The sequence below is a fragment of the Athene cunicularia genome (genome assembly GCF_003259725.1).
Source record: "Athene cunicularia isolate RWA chromosome 6 unlocalized genomic scaffold, athCun1 chr6_part2, whole genome shotgun sequence".
In the NCBI taxonomy this organism is placed as follows: Eukaryota; Metazoa; Chordata; class Aves; order Strigiformes; family Strigidae; genus Athene; species Athene cunicularia.
The window spans coordinates 3,735,077-3,756,809 of NW_020799106.1; the positions used below are offsets into that span (position 1 = coordinate 3,735,077).

Sequence of the window (21,733 nt, forward strand, 5' to 3'; positions counted from 1 at the left end):
GGGGGGGGGGGGGGGGGGAGTGTGCAAGGCACCTAAGAGCAACTAATAAGCAATAGAGAGATACAGCTGATTTTGTTCCTTCCTTTCCAAACAGAAAGGTCACAGGCTAAGCTGAGAAAAGAAAAAAGCTACAAAATCGATGATTGAATGCAACCGTGGGCTTTGACCTTCCTTCTAGGACTTAAAATTGAAGATCTAGATTTCTATCCCTCATCTCTGTTTGCAAAGCAGGCTGTGTCACAGTTCATTACATTAAAATGGTGAGGAACTGTGGAAATAATGCAAGACAGAAACCAGATGAAACAAGAATTTTTGTCCATTTTTGAAGAGACTCACTTTCTCTGCAAGCAGCTCAAAACAAAATAAACGTATTTTAAACCTATTGCTTTGCTCTACTTGGGAATCATGAGATTAGAACCCTGAAAAAAAAAATGAATAGAACTTTAAAAATCATGTTGGTTACCTAAAGCAATGTATGACTGTTTTATGGACTATGAGCTAACAGGTCATCATACCCAAGTCTGAACACTGATCATGCAAAAGTTTTTATTTTGGATAATATGGGTCAGGTACGTTTGAAAAAAAAAAAAAATCCTTGCAAAAATAATAGATTCAATCCTTCGGCAATATCTCTTTCACCGGGAAAAGAAGTTCTGATATTTACAACAGGACAGACAATTGCCAAAAAAAAACCCTATTCAGATTAAAAGATCAGCTAAAAAACTGGATTGCCCTAGTTTAGAAGAACTTCAGCATTTCTACACCAGTATTTTCTCTTGTTTCTGTGCACTTTTTATCAACTTCAGCTACAGGTAGCCAGGCATAAACAGCTAAAGGCATGTCATTGTTACAGAACACGTGTATAGACTGTGCAAGGGAACAAAGTTGTTGTGCACAGATTTGCTTAAAATGTTGCTATCACTCTTCACCTCTAACCAGGGTCAGATATTTCAATCGCTAACAGGTTTCTACGTGCTGATATTCTTTTTTTTTTTCCTGTAATAACAGTCACACAGAACTTTCCCTTAGTAATATTGGAATATAATCTGCTTTTTGATAAATAATATGACATTCGTACACAGAGCACAGACATCAGACTGCACGCTGCAAGAATATTTGTTATTGGTATCGTCACCAGAGAGGAGTAGCTGCAGGCTCTGAAATGACTGCCAGACTTGCTGATGTCTGGACAGGAACAAAACAATATAAATAAGTAGCTGCCTGAACAATAGTTTGACAAGTGAAATAAGTCTGACAGTCATTCTGGGAGACTGTGACATTGGGAGGAGAACAGCGTCCATACTTATTAGCTGGCTGTTTTAACTCAGAGGATGTCAAGATTGTACTGGCGTGCACTCCAACAGTCAGCCTTCCAGTACGCTGGGTAACGGCCAGTTGGTTTTAGATACCAAAATCAATACCAAGTAGTGGTGTTTGAACACCAAAATCTACTTTGGTGTAATACACAATACCATTCATACCGTTCTGAAGTACAGACCAGGCCATTCTGCTGCTGAAGTTTTATGAACCCTGGGTCATGCGGTTTATTGTGGGACACGCTGCAGGAGAATGTTAGTCAATACTTTTGAGTTCTGTGTAATTAAACAATTCCAAGGGTTTCAGGTGCCCACCTGTTGGTGCATCTGTTCTCTTTTGTTTCCGATTGCCTATGAGAAGGAGACTCTTTGATCCAGCTGTTAGTCACATTCTGAAGCCTGTTTGGTTTGGTTGGGCTTTTTACCCTTGACAATTGCTAACCTCAGGCTGCTTGCAAGCCAGCTCCACCGGCTGTGACTGCCTGCCTAGTGCCTCAGCTCCAGGGTCCCAGAGGACGAAAGACATTTCCCTTTGAGCTCTGTTTTTGTGGTCTGGAATTGCTGTTGCATTTCTTCTTCCCACCTCACCCTCCCAATTACCAAACTGCTTGTGGGAGGGAAATTCTGTGCTCTTGGCTGAATAACCTATGCAAAATGGGCACGTGTCTTACAACATGTTTTGTTCCAGCTAGGACTACAACTGAAGCTGCATTTTGTAACTATGTCATTACTACAGTTCTTTCTGGGATAGTTTGATAAAAATATTATTCTCACCACCATCCCTCTTTGTATTCTAAGTACTAAAAAAATATGTGCAAAAGAGTTGAACTGTAGGTGCTGTCTGGCACAACACATATTTTCCCCTTAATTTTCACTTTCTGTAGACTGGCCCAGAGCTCCAGTTCTTCTTTCTCTTCCTGTTAACCATAAGTCATCATCCCAAGACAAATGGCATCGATCACGGCATGTTTCAGTGTTCTGCCATACTGATTTCATGGGAATGAATCATCCACAACAAGGGAGCAGAAAGTAAAAACCAAAAAGAATGGCCAGCAGCACTGTCATTTCAGGAGAATCCAACACAGTTGCTGTGATACAGCAAAAGCAGAGGTGAAAATTTAAACAGTGCATGGAAAGAACTTCAACAATCTTTGGTCAACTATGAGAATGTACAAAATAATCAGGGTGAAGTAGCAAATATCAACTGAAAACCACAAGAATGGGTATTAAATTTAACAAATTGGGGCAAACTGGTTGTAGCTTTAACCAGAGATACCCCATTGGTAATTAAGCAGTGCCCTTCCCTTCAAGCCTGCTGATGGAGCCGAGTAGTTTCAGTGGATCAGTATAGATAAATGGTCGAAACCCAAAACAATCCTAGAAAGCACCGTTTTCTCGTTATTCAGATTGGACTGAGTATGTGCCTCAAATGGAACCCACCCAAACGTCTGTATTCTCAACACGCTTACAAACAAATAAATAGGAATTATATCAGAAGAAGAAATGCAACATTTTCCCTAGAACTACTGCTCCACTTTCCCTGATTTTTTTGTAGCACTTCCACACTTCAGAAAAACTACCAAAAGCAGGATGCATCTTCCCTTTGCTATCCAAAGTCCTTTTGCTTTCAGGCAAGATGCAAAACCAGGACGCTGTCTGCTGATTAGTAAGACAAATACAGACACATCCGTCAGGGCAGGATTTGCAACCAACACTCCCTTGTCAGTTTGAGAAGCAACTCTGTAAAGGGACAGCAATCCAACGACAGCAATATGAGTACAGAAAATTTTTGTTGTTGCTGTGGCTGGGCTCTGGGGGGAAGACTGTGAGCAATGAGGCTACCAGTGCCAATGCAGAAATGTGTTCACAATACATAATGCTTTAAGATTTCTGAACCTGGAGACCAATCACCCCCTCCCTGTTTTTATCATGCCCACAAAAGCTAGACCAACAAATGAGATTGCCTCAGAATAAGTCTGGTTTTCATGTGCAAACATCAACTTGAACGCCCTATAGATAACTGGGAAAGAGGAAAAATACTGTTGCTTTAAAACAAATGAACTGCGGTCCAGGAGCCTTGCAGGTGGCTAGGGTGGAGTCTGCGCCCATCCAACAGCAGCAAACCCAGAAAAATGTGCATGCACAAAGCAGGGACTGTAATCCAGCCACGCAAAAGCAGCCTTAGCAGCCAGGGAGGCAGCCACGGGCCTTCCCAGCTCTGTGCTGCAGGCAGGAGGTGCATGGCAGAAGCTGTTGCACACATCTGCGGTCAGCACTGCCTCTTGAGAACAACACTGATAATTCATCACCAGCCTGCTTTCCCATAAAAAGTATTTGTTGCAACTTTTTTTTCAAACTGATAGCCTGGTTCCTCTGCTTGGTGAAACTTCTGGTTAATACAGAACAGGAGGATACAGGCTTGCTCACATCAGTACAGTCAGTACAGTAAGCCAAGGCATGGCAAAAAAAACCCCATACTCAACCAATGGTTCCTACTCCATTTTATAGATTGTGGGGTTTTAGCGAGGAGGGGTTGGTTTGTTGGGTTTTTTGTTGTTGTTGTTGTTGTGGGGAGGGGTGGTGATGTTTGGTTGTGGGGTTGTTTTGAAAGGGAGGTAGGAGAATGAGGAACGAGAAGAGAGAAAAGATAAGCATTGATCACGTTTAACCTGTACCTCCAAGGACGGTTCTACCACGTGCTGGCAAAGAGCATGGCAGGGACCTGCCCTCAGTATCCCACTGACAAGAGCTGCTTTGAAGTGGTTACTGAAAACAGCAAAAAATTGATCTCAGGTTTTTTGCCAACGCAGTGTAAAATGAAACCAGCCTACTGCAAATTTAAACGATGTTTAAAATGCCACAGAGTGTATGGTTCAGGATTTGTGTAAATAACTCAGATTTTCATTGATTTCAGCCTCTCCCACAGGTTTTGAAGAAATTAAAAAAAAAAAAAAATCATGCCATACATTTTGTGTCCACAGGGGGGCAAAAATGGGTCACTCTGTAGGAAAAAATCCTTACATTTCTAAACAAATATGTAATTGTATGCAGCTTTTGTCTCCCCAATTTTATTTTCTTATTTCTAATCAAGACAATGTATTATACAATTTTCCAAATTAGCCTGGGGTCTTTTATATTCCGTACAACATTATGATAATATTCTCATCAAACCACTTTGACTAATTCAAGTGTTCTTTTTCTCTGCTCCTCACAATGCTATTCCTTCCTCTTTTATCTGTTTCTGTAACTGCCATGAACCAATAGTTCATGGATAAAGAGCATAAAGGGTTTCCTGAAATTGTCACTGAAGTGCTTTAGCAACAAGATCTGTTTACTGAAGGCTTTAATAACCCAGCAACAGTACAACAAAACCTAAACATATACATAATTTCTGGCAGAGCTTGCAAAAATATACTGGACTTACTTATATTGCTATATATCCTAAGATCCATTTCAATAAATTTCATGCCACATTTACAGAGTTTAAAGACTCTGAAGAACACTTCTCCCCGAGTATCTGCTTCTAGCAGACATGAATATTTTTTTTAAAATTAGTCTAGGGAGGTTTAATCACACATGTATAGCTGCACAGAAAATAAAAAGGTTAGTATCCTAGCTAGCAGTCAGAACTGATCCACTGGGGTTTCTGTCCACTCTCCGCTTAGAGAAATGAAAGAATCTTCTCAAGAACATATTTGCTAAGAATTTCTTCAAAATTAATAAAATTTGCTGATGATGCTGAGGTAAAGAACCAAAATAAAACTAGGCTGAATTTCAAGTCATTCATGTTTTTCATTGCACAGTGCTACTCAAAACTCACGCTGTATTACATAGCAGTAGGTACAATACATTAACAGTTCACAGTGCCGTGGGCTTTAACAAAGAATGCTGTCCAAAGATCTCAAAGCCTAAAACGTATGGCAAAGTTAAACGAAGGGCACAAAAATCCTGATTAGCGTGCCTATTCACAGATTAAAATAGCGTTGCACTGAAAGCCACAAGCTGAAAGGAGAACAGTCAACCTCCAACAAAGAACAGAGCAGAACTCCAATCTTTTCCTACAGGATCGTACTTTTCATTTCAGGAAAGGAAGATGAGGTAAGCTGAGGTGAACTTGTTTGCAGGATAGGATCTATTTATCAGTGGGTATTAACAGAGTATGAAACTAAGGGTGTATTTTTCATGACTGGTTTGAGAATTACAGCAATGTAATCTGAAGAAAGAGAAGAGAATATTCCTTTCCCACAAGACACTGACCTTAGTATTCAAAACTCTTACTACTTGTAAAAGACTGCACCAACTGCTTGACCACTTCACCAGGTGCTGAACTGGTATGCAGCCCGAAAGTTGAGCAACAGCCCTAACATTAGGCATGCGGCTTTGCAGTTGGAGCACGAAGACCATCATTCAAACCTCAGAAAAACAGCTGAATTACCACTCTGCCATGAGTTTTAACCACATACAGAGCCAACCTGTATCATCAGTGACTGTCCCCAGCTCAAAAATCCTTCCTCTGACTAACCTTGGCCACTCTTTGGACAAGCAAATCCTTCTGGGCTGACAACACCCGCATTTCCTGGGATATCGGTGGAGCTACCAGGAATTCAGCAGCAAGAGCTTTAAGACAAAACTAGTCACAGCCAAGCTTATGAATTCCCATTATACAGATCTCCAAACCAGGACAGCTGATGGCATGATCTTCTCTGGTGGCGCTAAAAAGCCAAGCAAGAGTTGAGGCCTTTCATAAGGCTGGATTTTAAACACATCTGCAGTCACCACTAATCTAGCCAGTAATATTTCACTGTATTGCGGCTTACAATGAAACATGAAGATGTATTATCCTAATCATCACCTCAGTAAACTACGGCACACACTGCTCCATCTTGTCAATTTACATCATTTTCACTGACATTTCTGGTTAGCAAAAAGAAGTCTTCAGGCAAAAAAAGCACACTCACAGAAACATTGGTTGCAACAAGCATGTGGCCATTTTCCCCGAAGACCTAGAGCTATCTAACCATTCTATTTGTTCATAGCATCTTTTCTCTGAATTTGCTTGAAGGAAAAAAAGCTTGATCTTCATAGTGACTTCTCCGATCAAGTTGCATCTAGATCATTTTTCCATGATGCGTAACCACTAATTTTACGGGATTATTCAATATCTTTTTTCAGCAAATTTCTTTATATAGAAAAGCAAATACACTTACCTGAAATGTATCCTACAGCATTTTGACTGTCCATTGCAGGGCTTAGTAGGAGTAAGATTTAGCACTAGCAGAATAACAGCATTTCAGTTGTAAAGCTCAAAGCAAACATCAGGACATCAAGATGAGAGACCAACATGGGCTCACCTTAATCATGCAGATTCTTTGAATTCCCATAAGAACACTGATATTTTGAAGTACAACTGAAAATAAAAGAAAAGCACTTAAACCTACCCAAGCCATAAAACAGTAGCAGCTGTTCTGTGAGACCGAGGCCTGCAAAGCCTTACTCACATACAGCATTTCAAGTGGATTCTGCACTTGGAAGTCAGTGGGACTTCCACTCGCCCTTAAGGCTCCTGAGGAGTAAAGTCTACAGGGAATGTAAAAGTGTTTTCCAAGAAACAGATATGTCAAATCACAGGCATCAGCCATCAGACCTGCTCACTCAGGCTTCCTCCTCTTCTGCTGCTGTGACCACGTTTAACTCAGAGTGCATCGGTGGGCCAGAGCAGCAGAGGGGCTCAGCCCCGGTTCCCCTCCAGGATACACACCCCTCCCTGCAACCCCACGCTCTGCATTCTCACAGTAGGAAAAGAAAAAGGACAAGAAGTTCAAGAGAAAGAAAAAAAAAATAAAATGTTGAAGTCCAGCCCAGCTGAAGAGCCAGACAGCACAGCAAACTGTACGGCATAAAAGTTCTATACGAGACTTTCACAGTTTTGTACCATTTGTGATCCCCCAAAATAAGTCCTGAAGTCTGGGGACAAACAAGCCATGGGAAATGGTGGTCTAAAAATCAAAGCGTTTCACGGCTACATGACTGCTATGAGAACTATAGGGAATTACGTCATTCTTTCAAGACAGTCCTGTCGTTTCATTCTGCTTTTGCTGACGAAGCTTAACTGCTGGATGTCTTATTAATGCAGGATCATAATGTGTAAGTTTTCTGTGGTTGGACTTCTACATGTTTGAAGAACAGAAAGGGAACAATACTTTGTGTATGCACAAAATTTGTGGTCTCCAAAGCCTGAATTATTTTTAAGGGGGCAGAGAAAAGCAACAAGGAAAGCAGGTACTCTCTACAGGGAATTCACTCACTTCCACTGACAAAACGGGGTATAGGTTAAGAACCTGATTAATCCCTCTGGTAAGAACACTTGCATGGAAGAAAGAATACAGAATTTTTCTCTGTCTCATACCTCTGTTTGAACTAGCCTAATCCCCATTGCCATAAAAATGAAATCTTCAGGGTTTGGTCCTCTTAAAAAAGCGAGACAACGTGTACTTTTTTTTCCAGAACAATTTGTGACTGAAACATTTTAAACCTTGTTCCGCTGAAGTATGCTAAGGCATTACTGTACACCAATACCAGACTGCGCTTCAGTGGCTTGTCTTTGCCAAGTTGCCTTTGTAGATTTCTGCTTCTTCACAAATCGGGGTTAATAAGTTTTGCCATTTCATAAGAGTGAAGCAATTGCACTTGTTCTGTAACTATTTATATCTAGCAAATAAGCTATTAACTATTATTTTGCACCACAGCATTACATAATTAGCTGGATCTTTCACTCAAACTAAACTGTCTAGCTGTGATACTAACAGAGAAGCTACATAATACTAATTAAAGTGTTCGGGCAAATCCTGTTCTCCAAAGGGCGCTCTCTCATCTACCTTGGATATCAGTAAAACACATCTGAGTGGTAGCTATTCTTGAGTTGCCACTCAGGTGAAGTTTTACCAATACTTTTGGTCTCTCCCATTAACTCAGTACCCGAAAAAGAAATGGATGATATCTCAAAACACAAAGAGAAGAGTTTTCTATGTCCTTTGGATTCCTTGTCAGGGTACATGCTGAGAGCAGCTGACAAAGTTTAAGTCCAAGTGCTACAACTGTTTCCAGTCAGCCATCCTGGGCTCAAGCCCTCCCAGCAGGACAGACTCACCCCTTAAAAAGGGACCAGGAAAGAAGGAGAAGACAGACGCAGGGTGCCTGACATCCACAATTAAAGTTAGCCCTTTGCAGACCTAATAGCAGTTTCATAATGATGTGAGCTGCCAGTGTCTTTTCCTGTCTAAACACCCCTTATCTTGGAAAGCAAAGCGCAACCAGAAGAGATGATAGGTTTCCTCCGTGCAGAAGCCCTGCAGCCACTAAGCTCATGCCCTGTGCAGTACCAGTAAGGGCACTTGAGCAGAAGTGCCAGAGGCTCACCAGGAAGCTGAGCCTTACAAACACAAGTTGCAAGGCAATACAACAGCACCCTGTTCCACATCTTACTGACAGCATTTTTTTTTTTATTTTCCTTCCATAAAATCCATCAGTATTTTCCTAAACAAGACACGACGTTGTTTTTCACCCAACACTAGACATTTCTTTGTTTAATCAGAAGCCACTGACACAGAGGAAAAATCATGCTTGAGGCCACTGCAGTACGTGGGGTTTGTTTGTCCAGTCTCTGTGCAACTGCTGAAATATATCAAACTGGGGAGCATTTTATCACTTAGACGTACTGGATTAAGACAATATGTTACAGAAATTTGAGTCTACACACCTGTAAATTCTGCAGATATCCAGCGATACCCTGGCACATCGCTTTCCTACCTAACTTGGTGCTCACCCACTACTTTGTTTAAAGGAAACATGGGATGTCACGGAAAATACCAGACATGCAAGACCAAGCATGGTCAAATTCCAGTCAATCTTCTCCTAGTAGCCATCAGGCATCATTTTCCAAGTCCCATTTAGTGATGCAGTGTCCACAGAAGAAATTAATAGGAACAGGGTAAACCACCTACATTTGTAGTGGTAGAGACATCTGGAACTGGCTTTGACACTCAAATAAGATTTCAGTCCCATGTACCAGTAACAGAAGAAGCGGCCCAGAGAATTTATCTCAACAGCATGATGGGGTACAGCACTGCTGCTGGGCTCAAACAGCTGAACAGGGTATAGAGGGGACCACCAGTAACGATAAGATTTCAAGAAGTCTATGTTTCTCTAAACTGCTTAATTAACTATGACTTGTTAAATCATTTCCACAGCAAGTCCATTTCAGAGGTGAAACCTTGATGTGAATACAACAGGTTAGCAGAAAGTGAACATTATTAAAAAACCCATCGTTGAACAGTGATGCTCAAAAACTGTTCGCAAATAAATTATCTCAGCTGTTTCAAATTCCCATTTTGTAATCAAAACCTGGGAGAAGTGGGATCGTTTAACATATTTTTGCTTTAGACTTTTCTAGTCTAAATACAGTTCAGGAACGACTAGAAAGCAATTTCTATACTACGCATTTTGAAGAAGAAGATTCAAATATGGTTAAACAGACAGGCATGTTAACAAATACTGCTTCTGGGCAATTTATTAAGCAGAGTTACAAGCAACAAAACCTGAAGAGTCAGAAATGAACGCCCCTGGATTAGAACTGAAGAAAATGCATTTTCAGTGGCTTCACTAGAAGATGACATCACCTTCCTCTGAAGGAGCAACAAAAGATTTCATGTGTGACAACATTTCACAGGACCAACAGCAGGACCAGTTTCACGCGGTCATTTCTATAGGGAGAGTGAGCTCTACAAAGCCATTTTTATGAAAGCAAAGGAGCGGGAATGTAGAAACTAGGGTCAATATCAGACGAATGTTTTGAAACTGTCATATAGGGAAGGATGTTCCACTCAAAGGCTGCAAGAAGGAGCATGTGAATTTAAATATGATTCACTACATATTTAGAGACATTAAATACTATACGTTCTATTTACTCATCTTGCTACATGCATCTGTATCCATATTAAAAACAAACCAACAACATTTGTGCTTCTTTTACAGTTATTGTGTGTCACTACATCTTTTTCAATACTAGTAGCTTTTGGAAACAGGTGGCATTTACTAAATAGATACATAAGGGAAATCACATATCACATATGACAGTAGATTTATTAACCTTAACTACAGATAATGCTATATACTGCATCATAGCTGATGTCTCTTCAATAGTTACAGACCTGCAGTAGTTCTTTAATAATATTGTAGCTTATCTCTATATTCAGAATGTGTAAATGCTGAGGATAGGAAAAATTTAATCTAAGAGCTTCAGACATTTTCATTATTAATGCAATTTTATATTGGTTTTGGTGTTACTGTATTACTTGATTACTTGAGACACTGATAACAGCTATGCATGACAAGGATATAATTTTCCAGCAGAAAGAATCGTTCTGGTGCTCTTCCTTTAACTTTGACTGGGGTAGGCCCTGAAATCCTCTTGGCAATCCCCTCTAACAAATTGTCTGAAGCAATCAAATTCTAGGTGTAGTACACTGCACATACCCCAACTGTGTCAAACACAACTGACCTCAGTCGTCTGCAGCATTAAGCTGTCGCTTAAGAAGCTCCAAAGGGAAAACCCCAGAAGAAACCCACATGATTTCACTATCAGAAGAGAAGAAAGGATGATGGTGAGATGTTGCAATTATCCTAAAGTTGCTTGAAAATTAGTTTCCCTCCATGGTCCTCCCATTCCCTCCAAAAAAGAAAAAAACAAGGGGCTTTTTGTCCTCCTCCCTGCCCTTTACTCCCAGCCTCAGGTGTAATAATACTGGAATAATAAACCGATCAACTGAAAATTAAGCAGAATAAAACAACCCAGAACTGTTTTTCAGTCTGATCAGTTCATCCACCTAAGCCAAAGAATGCACAAACAGTAGTCATGGCATAAGGAAGGCAGGAATGAATAGCTGGAAAGTGGAAGCGGAGTAAGGGCAGAACTGCCTTTTTCAACACTAGCTAAAACTAGTTAAAATGACTGTGACACTCCAACCTGAGCACACCTGAAGGCACAGGAAGCCTGAAGGGTCTGCATCTGGGGTAGCTGCAAGGAAGCCATGCACAATCCCGCTGAGCTACAGGAGGCAATTATCTTCTATGGGGATGTGACAGTCTCAGTTATGGACATTTTCCCCCTCACTAAGTCTTCAGGTTTATCAGTGGCAATCGTTAAGAGTGTATCTCACAGTCCCGCCTCCATAAGCAGAATGTCATTCACAAAACCTAGAGGAAAAGCATAATATTCCCTCGGCAGATGTCAAACAGTACCTCCCACAATATCCTACATACATCAGCTCCTCTACATTTTTAAGCCTATTACCTAGTAGGCTTCAACAGACAACACACCCGGGAATTCTTTAATCATTGACTGTGTAACTTTATTCTCTGACCTTCTCCATAGCCAAAATACTAGGTAAAACACAGGGGAACTCTTCCCTGACACAGAGTCAAGTATTATTTATCATTCAGGATGTCCTAACCGCTGAGCACAGGCTCAGTTCTCCCAAATAAATATTCACTATAACACAACCTGTTTCCTTAGAGATATTAGACTGGGCCAAACAGGGAATATGTGATTTCTTGAGCTCTCAGAACCATCACGGGGAAGGCCAAAGTAGGCTAGCTGGTGTTACGGAATGCAGAAACCATTCTGATATGACAACTTGTCTTCCTATTATTTAAATGTTTGACTTCTTCCCCTTCCCCAGCAAATTTTAAGAAATTCCCATGCCATTCTCATACTACAAGTTAGAGGATGGAAATTCTTCTATTTTATTTGCACAGGCTTTTAACAAAGTGCAGGTCCAACAAAGTTTCCCAACCCCTGAGTTATTTTCAAAGACAAAAAACAGATTTACCAGCCCCTGAAAATCATCCCTTCCAGCTCAGTCACTGCAGTAGAGAAAATCTGTATATTATAAGCAGGAGCTCCAAATCCTCAGATAAAAGGAACTAGCAAAGGGCAAACAGAAGGCAGAAAACACGTGAGATGCATTTGTGAAAACAACTCTAATGTAGAACACTGGGCATCTGGGAAATAAACCCTGATGAAGAAAGAGAACAAAAGGAAAGACAAATACTGCAAAGAAGAAAAAAGAAGAGCTAAGGGATTTGCATCTAGAAAAGAGTACAAGAGAGAAGCCCGAGGCTGTTGCAAAACACAGAGAAAGCAGGGTGGAGCCTACCTAACCCACAGTGAGGAAGAGAAGATAATGCAATTTGAAAGAAAAAAAAAAAAAAAAAAAGGCATTTTTGTATAATTTTATAGGACACCAGGAAAAAGCAGAACCATGAAGCAAGTGATATGGGAGGGTTTTCCAAAACTGAAGATAAATTGGGATTAAAAGAAGACAGGCAAGGCAAGTGGTCAGTGTTTAAGCATGAGACAAGAAACAGGCATCCAGGTAATATTTCTTCCTGTAGGGAAATAATCTTTCCTCACTGAGCACTTCACATCTTCAAAGATTCTAGATATTAATCTCCCCATATATATCCAGCTGTGTCCTCCATTATGAAGCTATCTATTATATGTTCTCTTCAGTCATATCTAATTGAGTTTGCCAAATTAATCATGAAAAGCATAATCATCTTACATATTTAATTAACTATTACAGCATCTTAAAATATCAATCACCATTATATCTATAAAAACAAAAGTTACAAATTCTCAAATGAGAACCTGGATCTCTTCCTCTGAGTTAGAGAGATCTGCTTTGTCCTGCCTTTCTATTTTACAAAATAACATGTATGGCTTTTGGTTTACTTCAAAATAAAATGTTTTCTTGTGAAAAGAACATGGCTACATGCTAGTGGTTCTGGGTACGCAAAGGTTTTTTGGGTTCTGTTTTAATCTTTCTGGTTTTTGTATTGTTTTTTAATCACAGCTTCCTTTAATTTTCTTATCACCAGATATTCTGTGGTTTTCTGATGACCATATTCAGCAGAGCAAGCTTTTCACCAAACTAGAATATTTCACCTGTGACTCTTCTATCTGTATCAGGTAGATTTAGTAAATCCAACTATCTGAAGTTCTCTAAAATTAACTAAGATCTGTCGGTTCAGTGTGTACGACTTTCTTCTATATCACATTTAGAAGTAATAACATGATCCAAACCGTGTATTTTAGGTGTCATTTGGAAAGAAAATAATTTCCTGAGGGTAGCCAACTTGAGGTACGTTTCTGTTTGGCAATCACCTTCAGTCGCCAGAGGCAGAATTTTATCTCTTCACACGAAGCATTACTCACAAGAACTTCCAAGGGACTGTGTGATGAACTGGCCGTAAGGTAGTTTCTCTGCTTTTTGAAGCTTTCTTGAGGAGAACCATTAAACAATATTAATACTCACTTAACTGTTTGATTGGTCATGGCAAGCTGATGTTGCAACATGCCCAAATTCCTATTCACAGCTCCCTGTAAGAAAATTAGAGTCCATTATCTGAAACAGCCCGCCTGCCAGTCTGCTTGTCTGCCCAGCTTGCGGAGGACACAGTGTCACCGTCTGACAATGTTTCCCAGAAGTCCCTGTGAGTCATAACCCGTCTATGGGGACAGCCTGGAATGACTTGCAGGCGAGCCTTGGGCTACCTCAGCATTTGGGAGTACGAGCAACGGCTTCTGCCATCAGCCACCTACTCCTCTTATTTGACAGAAAGGCTCTCCTTGATTTGCAGGCAGAGACGCTTACCTTCAGTTCAGAGGTGTCTCTATTCAGCTGCTCTGCTAGGACTGCTAGCACTGCTCCTAGCCACTGCTTCACCAGGAGGAAGCCATCACATATTTTCAATGTGCCTGGTTTTCCTTGCAGTTTTGTTCTCTTTCCTCGCTCGCTGCTGAGGAAGACTGCAGCCTAGCAGAGTCACTGATGTCCTACCGCACCTTTGGCATTCAATTTCCTGTTTGCTTGTGTGTCACCGACTTGTCATTACATCTGATGCTAATCTGAGCTTGACAAGTCATTTACTTTTGCTGCTTTGAACTGCTTTCGTGTCACATATATGCTATCTCATCCTCATGAGTCACTGCTTGCATCCTGAAAATAAGGTACTCCTCAGCGTAATGATTTCTTCTGCAACAGTTACTCTACTCTTCTACTCTGAGGGCTATCTTCAATTGTTATGTTTTTCTCTGCTGGACCCAGGTTCCAAGTTTCACATGTTCTTTGTCTTGTTTTCCTCTGTACTTTTGCAAAGTAAAAAAGTCATGGGGCAGCATTTTCATCCTCACCCTGCAGGATCTTGTGGAATTCCTGCCTGTCATACATATTTTGTTCTTTTTTGTACCCGTTGTCCTTGTCTATATGTTAAGTCCATAGCTTTACTCCTGCCTGTCTCAGGAGCTTTAGCATCATTTTTGTTTGCTTTCTCAGTCGTGTTCCAGAATTTTTCACCCTTGTTACAATTTTCCATGAATTACATTAACTTTAATGAAGATAAAATTGCCTGAAATAGCTATCCTGCCCAAAGCAGGAAATATAGTGATCTATTTTTCACTTGTGGATCACAACATTTCAAAAGATACCTCTCACGCATACGTTTATATAGAAGTGCATATATTGTCATGATTTTTCTACTATAAGATGATTTGAACATGATCTCCTCTTTCTAATATTAAGACATTTGCAGAAAGCTGCTTGAATTTTGTAAAGCTTTTCCCAGCCTACTGCTTGTGAATCATGCACCAGCTTTAATCTATCTCAACTAACAAACTATTCTTATTCCTTCTCCCAATCCACCAGAATTTCAATCGTTCTCCTTGTGGTTTACATTGCCCACTCAGCTATCAGGGCCTGACCTACAACATGCTGCCTGTATTAATTTCACTGATGTGTTTTGAAAAATTATCCTTTTTAATTTGACAAACCTCTTTCGGGAGCCAAATCACACAGAAGAGCAGCATTTGTTGTGCTGCCGCAGAAAGAGCCTGTTACAAAAAAGGTAAAACATTCTTAAAACCTTTCTCCTACTGTTTGTTACAAAATACCCTAAAGTGGCAACAAGCAAGGGAGTAAGCGTAAATTCAGATGTTTTCAAATCACAGTAAAAGCAACAGTAGCAGAAGTTGGAGTGCTTGCACCCATAACCCACATGACTACGTTTCTAAACAAATAAAATTCCCACTGGTAAGCCAATTATTTAAAAAGATTTAAACATCATAAATTGTAGTTTTAGCTGTCATATGGAGAAATGAGCCATCTCTACTGTCGGTAGGTACAATATTACTGATGTGCTGCTGTGCTAGTGACCACCGCTCAGAACAGCCACTGGCAACCAGGAGGACAGCGTTAAGGATCCAGCAGGCTACCTCACCGCCCGTGCGAGGCAAGCGCTTTTGATTCACAGTCACCATTCTTGGAGTACAACTCATGCACTTGTTGAGATAAACATAAATGTATTCTTAGCTCCATGCATTACTTATCAGCTTCTGTACAAAGCCTCCTAATGTTACAGGGATTTCAGTGGCTTGGAATTCATGGCTCTTCTCTGCTTCCATCAAAGTTCAGGAGGAAGCTGAAAATCTGAATGAAAACCAAACCAGACCAAGCAGGGAAACATACTGATCTAAAATGTACGTAAATCTTCAAGGAATAAGTATTTGATAATTAAGAATATGGCACTGAAGTATCACAAAATTTAAGCTACAATGCTTTATATTTAAGTTTGTGTTGCCTTTTGAAATCTACCCCTCCCCAAATCCTGACACAAATACAGCGAGGTAACACACACATTTTAGCACAAAAGGAGATGGCCGAAATCTCATGTAACAGTACTTCAGGAAATTTCCCCTCTACAGACTAATGGAGACATGAAGACATAAATCTGAACCTATTTTTAAAGAAGCAAGTGTGCCACACTGATAACCACGTTCATTGGCCATAATCCTTATCACCCAAATACATATGGTGCAAGCTGAGACAAGACCACTCTCCTGCACTTGTGTACAATTTCGTATTGGAAAAAAAAAAAAAAAAAATCATCACACGGTAGCCATGGTTACCCATAGAAGATAAGAGCAGCATTTTTCATCCAACAATGTCAGAAATGTGCATAAATTCAGGATCTGCACTTGATGTTTTTTTCAGGCCTCCCATCTGCACATTTATTTTCTGCTGCCTGTGTATATCCATTGACATACTAGGGTTCTAGATATTTCAAGCAGTAGTTCTTTTTTACTCTGCTTAACCTAAAAAGCAGTATTCAGTTATCCCTAAAGCACAAATTAGTTGCAAAGCTATTCTGAAAATCAGCATCTAAAGCTTACAGAAAAGCTTTTAGAACAATTGCCATGCTTATAACGGGCTCCATTTAACATTTGACACTTATTTACTGAAAAAACTATACTGTCAGTGTACCAACCGATACAACACTGTTTTGTCTTCACCAAAAAAAAAATTGTTAAAAGAAGCCAGTAAATTATTTCTTCTACTAATGAAGAATGTTGCTTTATTTCATGCTTAACTTATTTAGTGAAGCTCCATGTTGTTTCACAGCCTAACTCTTCACACAGGTAAAATGGAAACAAAACATTTGTGAGAGATTAAAAACAGAATAGCCTACTCCTAAATTCTACACAGACAAAAAGTGTATCAAGTCGAGTGCAGCGCTGCCTTAATTGTGAGTGCCCTTTGCAAACCTGAGACACAGGTCATACACTATTCACAGAAATGCTGCATTTACTCTGTTGGGCTCCCCTTCAAAAAAAACCAGAAAATCTAATCCAAAGAAATCTTACGCAAAGCCAACTTGCAGAAGTGGGCAAGCTGCAATTAACACTCTACTGAAGAAACATTAAAACAACTCACCTGTCAAGGGAAATCTGCTACCAGCTCACCCCAGCCAGGTCCCCAGTTAAATAACTGAGAGGATCACCTGCATATTTAGCTCCCAGTGTTTCTAAGGATATCTCATGGAAACAGGATTCCCAGGTTTAAAAATAAAAATAAAAGAAAATCAGGCAGCCCAGTACTCACTGGGCCATCTGAAAGATACTGGCAGTCCTATCCCTATGTGCATCCTTCCAGGAAGGATCTCTCCCCTACTCCCAGTTTCTGGAGGGTCTTAGTATCTCCATGTGCAGGTGAGTTTGGGCTCCTCCATAATTGTTTTAGAATCCCTGGTGACAGTGAACAGAATATATTTAGCAGTGTAGTACCATGCAGCTAAAGGATATAAAGCTATTTGAAAGATGGGGTAATTTAAATCCCAACAATTCAGCTTCAAAGGGACCCTTATCACATGCACAATATCCCATGCCTAGATCAGCCAACAGCAGCAGAGAACCAAAGCAGGCCCCTGCCTGAATAGGGAATTATTAGGAGTGAAAAACCAACTGGATTTTATACCTTATCTAAATTTAACTGGTGGGATTTAGAGAAAAAAACACAAACAAAAGAAAGCTGTCTCAGTGAGATACATGGACATAAACTAGCACGTGACTTGGACCAGAATGACAGGGTACAATGAAGAGAGAAAGCCTACACTCGGTATCATTTGCCAGAGAAAAAAGTGAGATGGCCCAGCCGGGCCAGGATGGACCCATATGTGCAGCAAAATGTATCAGTGAGATGCATCACACACCTCTGGGAACCTACCACGGAAGAGAGGCTCTGAGGAGACCCTACTGCCACGCTTTCAAGAGGAGAAAGAGATGTTCTCACTTGTGCAGGGCTGAAGATGTAAGGTCTGGCTATTTTGGAAGCCAAAGGCTGAAATGCTGGTTTGGGAATAGATTCAGGTAGGGTTTTGCTTCAGAATTTTACCTTCAGGAAAGTAATGATGGCTGTAGTACGAAGCTGTTCCCCTAGACATGGTTATGTTACCACAAAATATTACTTTCTACACCCTTTTGTGTGGCGCGCTGTTTGTAAAAGTCTCCGCATTCTTCCTACACTAACATTCAAGTATATATTATTAGGCCTACTAAAGAAAAATATTTAAGGAGTCAAAATAAGGAATATTACAAAAGAAATAATTTCCATGTTTTAGATGTTCTGAAAAACACATGTGTGTTAGGGATACCTGCTTATGTTTTAAATTAATCACTGCTGGAAGAAAAATCCATTCAACCTATAACAATTCCTGCACAACGTTCATTCTCCATCTCAACAGTTCTGAAAGCGAGGCTCACTCAGCCTATGGGATTTGTTTTAATTGAGCAGACCTGGGTGACAACCGAAGCTTTGTAAATTTATTTATTTCTTTTAAAATCAAGATATTCGTAGGTCTAAGTTTAAACTCAGACCTAGCCGCGTTCATACCTAGCAATAATAAAGATGCAGATAAACACAGGATGGATAAGTTTTGAGTGTTAACATTACCTGCTTCAACTGTGGTATTCATATATTTTCCACACAAAAGAAATTTTCAGGATAAGAAATTCACTTAGTAGTCAAGACATAAAATAGCATGATGTTCAATATGATGTCAGAATGCAGAACATAGCATTTGCAATCATTTCTCTCACAACCTACCAACTGCCTTAGCCTCTCTCCAGTCATACTCCATTTTAGGCAACGCCTATTTTACACGCCTGCAAAGATCTCCTGTGTACCTAAGAATGTCAGATATTTATAATTCAATTTATCTTGTGAGATTTTATTTTTTTCCAATAGTAGGCTTTTTTTTTTTTTCCCCTAAAATATCTCTATAGATTAACAATTAAGAATACCATTTTTATTATTATTGCACTGATCTGTACACTGCTATAAGAGGTCTGTGCTGGAAATTACATGGGAGATGGAAAAGCAGCAGCTTATTGAGGTGTTGGTAGACTAGAGCTCTTCGAAGCCTAAGCACCTCTCTAAGATGCCAGAGGAAGAGCAAAACACATTTGCACTTCTTGAAAGCTGACTAATGGTATTTATTAATGTAACAATGGCATTATGATACTGAAATCTGACAAAGGATATCTGAAGTGAAACAATGATGGAAAAAACACTGGTTTTCTTTCAGGTATAGTTCTCTAAAGGATGAGTCAAATAATTAGCGAGTCTGTTTTTTCAGTGAACAAAAGGCTCTTTACTGACTCCCATTAGAATCCGTTGCCCGTGTCTCAGCGGTGCGTAGACACACACACACACACACACACACACCCCCAAGGGAGGATCTAAACAGCTGCCAAGGGCTTTGGCACAACACACAGTAGAGTAAAATTTTCAAATCTATAACAGTAAATGTATATTAGATCATGATCCTCCTCAAAAATACGTTTTGTGAGCTGAACAAGCAACTGCCATAAGGCACTAGTTTGCAGCAACTGGAGAGCAGCAAAATTACCACAACTACCTGCTCCAGAATCAAATCCTACTGACTGAAGGAGAGAACAAACTTCTGAAGTCTCACTATAAGAAGCCTATTTCCTTTAGCCTTCTCCTGTATATAATGTCAGTATAATATCTCTACTTCTCCCAAAATAGTTTGAAGATGCCACTTCAGACGTTCTCTAAAGACAAACAGGGACATAGCACAATAAAATTATTTTGCTTTGACCTAACGGTTTATCTGAACCTCTAACCAGCTTAGCCTTTCAACCTCACATTTTTGTGCTGCCTCAATACTTTCAGGTTTGTTGGGTTGTTGTTTTTTTTTTTGGTACACTTTCCCACTAATGGGTATATGTTTCCACAATGTTCGTATAAACCTGGAATTTTACATAGTCAAAGTAAAGGTCAGCACTGACAAGCATTTACTCTGTTCCATTACTAGACAAATTTTGCATATATTCTTTCTCAGAAACACTGCACATACTCTCTGGATACTTAGTTGGTCTCTAATAACTAAGTACTGCCCATATCCTCATATCACTATATATTTTACTTAACATGCTCAGAAGATTCTGTCCATGCTACAAAGCACAACAGCCAACATTACAGCCCTGAAAACACAACTTCAGGAAACTCCATCACAACACATTCAATAATAATGTAACATTGACCATCAAAAATGTAACCACAGAATTTTCTTTAGATCAGTGTTTCCAAGACTGCAGTTACCTGAAGGTGTTTCAGACATGTATTGAAAATACCAGGTGCTTCAACTCTGACGCACTGCTACACATCAGGGTTTACTGCTTGTCAAGCTTTATTTGTCAGAATCTGCAAATACAATAGCCACAGCAGAATCAAAATGTTAAGCAGGAATGAGTCATGATAATGTCGGAGAGAATGACCTCAGTTTTTCTACTGTACAACAGGTCGTATGGTGACTCTGATTTTACCATGAAGTTATTTCTGAAAGATCTGTTTCTGAAAGCAAAATCAACCCTATCCAGAATGACTGAACTGAGAATTGAGTGTCTGAAGATTTACAAACAGTGCAGTATCTAAAAGCCAAAAATAATGATTAATCAAATATGCTTAAAACCTACTACACGTTGTGATCCTGCCTCCCCGAAGAGGGCCATGCTGGGTTGGTGCTTTAATGTGGCTTGGAGGAACACCTGGACACTGAAGGAAACAAAGCAGGTCAGTGCTGAACCAATTCTCCAGTGGGATGTTAGCGAAACGGTCCTGCTGCAGTTGTAAATTAAAGACAAGGTCCTGAGCGTTTGTAATCATTACAGATCCCATGATACCTGAATGCCAGTTTTAGTACCCAGATAAGTTCCAGTGTGGGAAATTTCAACTTATTTTTATACATATTCACTGCAGTTTCACTGGAGTGTGATATTCTTCTCTTCTTGTTTGAGATGAACATGTTCAGTGCCACACAGAGTAACAACAGTTGCTACGTTTTTCTGGTGAGTGAAGTCACTACTATATATAGTTTGCAATCAGGTTGTACATCATCTACTCAAAGGATGATACAAAGTAAGGGGTTTTATTCCATTTTCAAAGTAGTACCATGGAAAAACAGCATGATAATGATTTAGCGATTTTCTTCTTGCCTCTTCATCACAGAAGAATCATTCTATAATTACATTATTCAGTTTTATAGATCTCTGCTGACAATTTTCTAGATTTTTTTTTCTTTTTAAACTGGATACCTACAAATAAAATGTTAAGAAACCACCCTCTCTCTCAACATCATGCACAAGTAATCAACTGTAGGACAGTTTGCAGAGCATTAATGAGTTTTAGAAATACAGCATAGCAATTACACACAGAACTTCTCACAGAAAACTCACAGGAAGCAGGCAGAAACAGAATGTGAAAAAATTGAGACTTTTATAAGAACCACAGAGTGTTTTCCTAATGCATCAGAAGGTCCTAAATACCTCAGGGCTTGGAAATACATGGGGCTACAAGCCAAAAGAGAAAGTCAAACTATTGCCAAAGGTTTTAGAGGTCAAGAGCAACACCTCGAAGCCACTCAGACTGAGCGTTACTGGCTAAGAACTGGAATCACACGGTTCCAGTTGGCACGAAGACATCCAAGTTCAGCATTTATAAATT

The 21,733-nt window shown here is 39.9% G+C and overlaps 1 protein-coding gene across 4 annotated transcripts in view; it reads right to left on the bottom strand.

Annotated features, from left to right (window-relative positions):
• The window catches only part of ANK3 (ankyrin 3), a 308,020-nt gene that overhangs the window by 241,535 nt on the left and 44,752 nt on the right, over nucleotides 1-21,733 (bottom strand). The window contains exon 1 of one of the 4 annotated variants that reach the window (XM_026851816.1): nucleotides 11,338-11,418. The exons of the other annotated variants lie outside the window; for them this stretch is intronic. Within the exon in view, the coding sequence (XP_026707617.1) occupies nucleotides 11,338-11,403 (66 nt within the window). The 5' untranslated portion in view covers nucleotides 11,404-11,418. Of the gene's footprint in view, nucleotides 1-11,337; nucleotides 11,419-21,733 lie in introns of those variants that run through there. 4 annotated transcript variants of the gene reach the window in all.